Below are 6,197 nucleotides of genomic sequence, written 5' to 3' on the forward strand. Positions count from 1 at the left end.
TTGAGTTTGGTTCAAGCTTGGCTTGAGCTTATTACCATATTATATATTTAAGTTTACATGAATTTTTCCTTTAAGGTGTACAATTAAAGAATACCGGAGTTTTAGATTATTCACCATGAGTATTTTTTAATTTTTCGCTAATCGATTGAAAACTAATGTAAAATCGTACCGATGACCTTAGGATTGATCACGTTAGGATTAACCGAGTTTATCGTGGAAAAATCCGTATAATTCAATGCACACTAGTATTCCACTTGAGCGATAAGTTTATGAACAGTACTTATATAGAAAAAAAATTAATGATGATAAAATAATAGTCATGGTAATTATTATTATATAGGAGATAAATAAATAAAATAAAATAAAGTAAAATGAAATAAAATAATATAAATATAAATTATTCGGTTCGGAATTATTTTAAAAAATAAAAATAATTTCGGTATATGTGTTTGACCGAGTCTGTTTTAAATTCCAATATTTATACCTAGGAATTGATTTCATAAGGTTTTAATTAAAATCCGTATAGTTTTAAATAACGCGCTGCGCCGTTCGTGATCTCGCGATCGTGCGCCCTTGCCACCACCGGCCGCCTTGCTCGCTCACTCGACGCCCACGCCATCCGCGCGAAGGAACCACTCTGCCCCCGCGGGCGAGCCACCACCACTGTCAGCCTCCGTCAACCGCCACCGCTTCCTGCACACACTCCGACATCCGGCCGTCGCCAATCTCCAGCAACGCGCGCTGTCCGTAGTCAACCCGCATCGGTGAGGATGACTTAATTGATTAACTGTAATTTGGTTAATTAATTAGATTAATTGAATTAGGGTTAATTAACTATTTGATTAATCTAATTGATGGATAATTAGTCATTTGATTAATTTTAATTGTCTTTAATTAATTATTGATTAGGGCATGAATTCTCTCTACCACTCCCCTGCTCCTGTCACCGCAAGCGTCACTAATGCCACCGCCTTATCCGCTCGATGTTTCATCTATTGTCACCGTCGGAGGCTCAAGCATGCAGTCCAAGTAATATATATAAGTCACTCAATTCGTTCGTCTTTTTGGCCTAAATGTCACTTTTTTAATTTTTATTTGTTTCTGGCAACAGGATCACATATTGCCTTCTTTTGTTGCCCGTCCGCTTTCTCCCGTGATGTCCGGCGTAGTCAGGGTCAGGGCGCAAATGGAGACGGAGGTCTCTTCTTCTTTGTCGTGTGGTACTGTTCACTTTCTATTTTATTTTAAACTGGAGATTTTAGCTCCTATATATACATATTGTCGATATACAGTTACTTAAATCTGATTCTACTATTACTTAAGTCCGGTTCTACTTCTGATGATATGCCAATGCATTGGATTAGATATATTAGTGACTCAATTGTTTCGTGCTATGAGCTAGTGTTTCTTAATTTTCTAGGAGGACAAAAGCGAGCATTGATATCATTGTCAAATAAGCGAGATTTAGCTTTTCTTGGTCGTGGACTCCAAGGTTTAGGGTGAGTTAAACATTTTTTAAAAAATAATATTTGTCTTGCATGCCAGAATTTAATTGTTCTTTATCTGTTCTTCAGTTCAACAAAGTATCTCAGAAGATACAAGTTGGATTCAAGCCATTTTTGCCAATTAGACATTCATTAGTCAATTTCTTTCTGAAAAATTTACCACCAAACTATCCTAGATTTCTAATCAGTTGAAAGCTAGGAGCATGACAGAATAACCATCAACATTTTTGTATATTTTGTATTGGCCTAGTTTTGAGAAAAACTTATCTTGTAATGTAGGTATGCTATGGTCTCAACTGGTGGAACATCATCTGCTTTAGAAGAAGCTGGTATCTCTGTGACTAAAGTTGAAGAGATCACCCATTTTCCAGAGATGGTATATATATTTTTTTATCGTCCTTGTGCTTCTTCCTAAACTCGATTGAAATTCTACAGGCTTGCACCTTTTTGGTATCATGTGTAACTTGATTTTGTGGTTTGTTTTGCTACTATTTCTTTTTTGAAGGTGTTTGCAAACCTAATTACAGTTGTTTGACACCAATGAGTTTACCTTCATTATTGTTCCTTACCTACATTACAGGTGTTTGCTACTATTGTTCCTTACCTACATTACAGTTGTTAATTAGTTATGAGTGTTTAGAGGGTGGAGAAGTGAATAACTACAAGAAAAACACATTTTAGAGACTGATTTTCAGTCTCTAAATGCACTAGCGATTGTTTTAGAGATGGAATATTTGAAAAGCTTTAAAATTTGTAAAATGAAACTCTTGACATTGGCACAACTTCAAAATTACACTTTTATATTAGAGATTCTTTTGTCTTGACTCATTATATGAGGTAACATGGACAATTGTGAGATTTCTTGCATTATAAGATCTACTAGAGTGAGTAACTTTATTATTATTATTATTATTATTATTATTATTATATGTTGTGTTATAATCATCTGAAGGGGAGCCTTGATACAACGGTAAAATTATTGTCGTGTGACAATATCACAGGTTTTAATCACAGAAACAACTTATTAAGAAAAGTAAGTTAATGGCTGAAGCTTCATGCATCGAGTTGCTTTTGTTTTGTGTTATAATCATCTCTTTAGAAGAGTTTCTTTGAATTTTGGTCTTATCTTGAAGTATGCTCGATATTCTTTGGTTACTTTTCTTCGTATAACTCTATAATGTCTCACTTAAACAATTTGATTTCTATTACAGCTGGATGGTTGTGCGACAACTTTACAACCGAAAATACATGGTGGTATTCTTGCTTGTAGAGATCATAGTGACCATATGGATTCTTTAAGCAGGCATGGCATTGGTATGCTATCTAGCTATCTTCACAATTGTTTTGTTCAAAAATCTATTTGTATATGCTCTTTTAGATCATTATTTTATTCGAGATTTTTTAGCGGTTGAAAGTAATAATACTCGGGATAAAAAATTATTAAATTTGTGATGTAAGTCTTCCTTGATATTTCCTCAGGTACATTTGATATATTGGTGGTGAACTTGTACAATTTTGAGGATGGAATTGAGAATATTAACAGTGATGGACATACCTTGATTTGTGATGCAGTTAAGGTTTTAGCATCAACAGACTATTTGAAATTGCTTACTTGCTTATTTTTTTACAGTCACAAGGATGATGTTTTTATTTTTGTAGAATCACACAAATGCCTTGGTTGTCGTTGACCATGATGACTATCCTGCTGTCTTAGACTTTCTGAAAGGAAAACAAGATGACCAAAACTTTCGTGATAAATTGGCATTGAAGGCTTTTCGACATGTTGCATCTTATGAATCAGCAATATTAGAGTGGCGGTGGAAGCAAACAGAGAATGGTAAGCATTGTTCATCATTTAAGTGTTATAAACTTTAGAGAAAATTTCATTTTTCCCTTCGTGATATTATTAATTTTAATCCTGATCTTGGCTTCTTTTGCAATTTTCTTTCAGGATATAAGTTTCCTCCCAGTCTCATGATGCCCCTTTCACTAAAATCCTCCCTTAGATGCGGCGAAAATTCTCATCAGAAAGCTGCGTTGTACATTGATAAGAGTATATCTCTAGCCAATGCGGGTGGCATTGCCAATGCTATACAACATCATGGGAAGGTAAGAGGAACTTATTGGATGTGGCAATTTAACTTTTTATTTATATCCTATTGCATAGAGTATGGTTAAACCCATTTATTTGATTTGCTATTATGGTCTTTATCAATATTTGTTTTCTTTATTTTTAACTTAGTTTTACCAATTAATAAAACCCTTGGTATTGTGGCTCAACAGATAGTTGCTTAAGTGGTTTCGACAGTGTTATTGTTAAATATTTTGAGTCTGTGGATACCTTGCCTAAACATGATAGGCGCGCGAGGGTGAGTATCTATCATAGTTGCATTGTTATTTATTTTTCAATTTTGTCACAATCCATTTGGTATATATACACTTGTAAAGGGATGTTGCAGACTGATTGTCCAAAATAGTTGAATTTTATATGGCATGTTTCATTTTTTTTTATTTACTTGCAAAAAAAAAATCCTAGTACTTAAAAAGTCTTATCTTTTTCATAAAATTGTTGCTTTGGGTGATACTATTGTTGTGAAGTTACAACTCCAAGAACATTGTGACATAGATTATTTTTTAGATATATATTTTATAGCTAATAGCAAGATGCCCTAATTTTTAGTTTCTTACACATGTAAGTTCATAATTTATGTTCATCTTATCACCCACCCTTTAATTTTCAGGCCATATTTTTCTTATTATTTTGTTTGCCTTGTGGATGTTTTAGTTATCATCTTTTTTTCATCTCCATTGGTTCAGGAAATGTCATACAACAATTACTTGGATGCTGAGGCTGCTTGGAATTGTGTTTCAGAATTCAAGAACCCTACTTGTGTGATTGTCAAGCACACAAATCCTTGTGGGGTAGCATCCCGGCAAGATATTCTCGAAGCATACAGATTGGCTGTAAAGGCTGATCCTGTCAGTGCTTATGGCAGCATTGTTGCTTTCAACACAACAATGAATGAGGTAAGAAAGATAGACATGCAGATTACGGCTGCTTTAGATTTTAGTTATCTGCAACACAACTAAATCATATAATCTTCTATTTTTCCTTTCAATTCATCTTTTGAAATCACATTTCTAGGACCTCGCAAAGGAGCTCAGGGAATACATGAGTCCAATAGACACTACTAAGCCAATGTTTTATGAGATTGTAGTTGCACCTGGATACACTGAAAAAGGACTTGAAATCCTTAAAGGGAAGTCTAAGGATTTGAGGATTCTTGAGGTGAAGAAAAGTGAAAAAGGGGTTGTCTCATTTAGACGGATTAGTGGTGGCTGGTTAGTCCAGGAGTCTGATGACTTAACGCCAGATGATATCAAATTCTCAGTGATGTCGGAAAGAGTTCCGGAGGAGACTGAGCTTCATGATGCCGAGTTTGCTTGGCTTTGTGTCAAACATGTAAAGAGTAATGCCATTGTAATAGCTAAGGTAGTTTTCTTCTCCACTCCAATAGTCTACTCTAATGGTAATTCATTAACTTGCTTGTTTGGTTGTAATTATTGAATTAGTAGCTTGATTTATTATTATTAATCTTAAAGTAGACTAGTGCACGGCCAGTAATCGGTATGGTAATAATACTTCTTCATCTTATAATTTGTTGCCTTGGCTTACATTGATCATTCAGTAGAAGCTTTAAGTGATTTTTTTTTGGCAGAATAATTGCATGTTGGGAATGGGTAATGGACAGCCGAATAGGCGGGAAAGCCTAAGGATCGCCTTTAGAAAGGCTGGAGAAGCGGCAAAAGGGGCTGCATTGGCTAGTGACGCTTTCTTTCCTTTTGGTAAGAACTTAAGTTGACATAGAGGTTGCTCGATTGCTCATAGCATATGCATTTTAAGTTTGCTAGAAAGTTTACTCCAACTCTTACAAACTATTGACTTGAGATTTAATTATTTAGTTTCATTATCTAGATTTGTTTTAACTTTTTGTTAGGATGTTTATTATTAACATGAAGTTATTGCATTGGCAGCTCTGAATGATGCTGTTGAAGAGGCATGCAAGAATGGCATTGGAGTGATTGCACAACCTGGAGGGAGTAAAAGAGATGGAGAAACCGTGGACTGTTGCAATAAATATGGAGTTTCTCTTCTCTTCACCGGTGTCCGACATTTCAGTCACTGAGGAAAGGAAGACTTTAACCACTCGTCCAAGTTAATAAATAATGAATAATGACGAATCATACTTATATTCTTCCTAAATTGGGACGCTTAGCTTATTAAAAGACTTGGGTGGCGTTTGGTTTATGGATTTGGGAATGAGAGAATGGATTCATTCCCAAATCTTGTGTTTGGTTAATGGGAATGGAATCAAGATTTTGAAATGAAACCAAAAAATTTGGGTATGGATGAAACCCACCCCCTCCCTTGGGTTTTGATGGAATAGGATTGTGAATTAAGTTTTAGACAAAAATACCCTTAGTATATTTGTTCAAATTTTTTTAATTTCACATACTCTCTCTCATCATATTTTCTCTCTCCTTATTTTATCATCACATTTTCTCTCTCAATATACTTTCTCTCTCCTCATTCTCTCTCTATATTCTCTCCCATCATATACTCTCTCTCCTTATTTTCTCTCTCTTCTATCACACTTTCTCTCCCATTACACACTTTCTACTTATTTTTTC

The 6,197-nt window shown here is 34.9% G+C and overlaps 1 protein-coding gene across 1 annotated transcript; it reads left to right on the top strand.

Annotated features, from left to right (window-relative positions):
- Nucleotides 1-914: 914 nt before the first annotated feature.
- LOC122003482 (bifunctional purine biosynthesis protein PurH-like) lies at nt 915-5,692 on the top strand. Its single transcript, XM_042558591.1, has 12 exons — nt 915-1,029; nt 1,112-1,220; nt 1,421-1,499; nt 1,785-1,881; nt 2,717-2,819; nt 2,985-3,082; nt 3,165-3,342; nt 3,457-3,614; nt 4,323-4,532; nt 4,651-4,998; nt 5,225-5,351; nt 5,541-5,692. Exons 2-12 carry the CDS (start codon nt 1,157-1,159, stop codon nt 5,690-5,692), a joined length of 1,614 nt encoding a protein of 537 aa, XP_042414525.1. The 5' UTR covers nt 915-1,029; nt 1,112-1,156.
- Nucleotides 5,693-6,197: the final 505 nt, after the last annotated feature.

This window comes from Zingiber officinale, chromosome 7B, assembly GCF_018446385.1.
Source record: "Zingiber officinale cultivar Zhangliang chromosome 7B, Zo_v1.1, whole genome shotgun sequence".
Classification (NCBI taxonomy): Eukaryota; Viridiplantae; Streptophyta; class Magnoliopsida; order Zingiberales; family Zingiberaceae; genus Zingiber; species Zingiber officinale.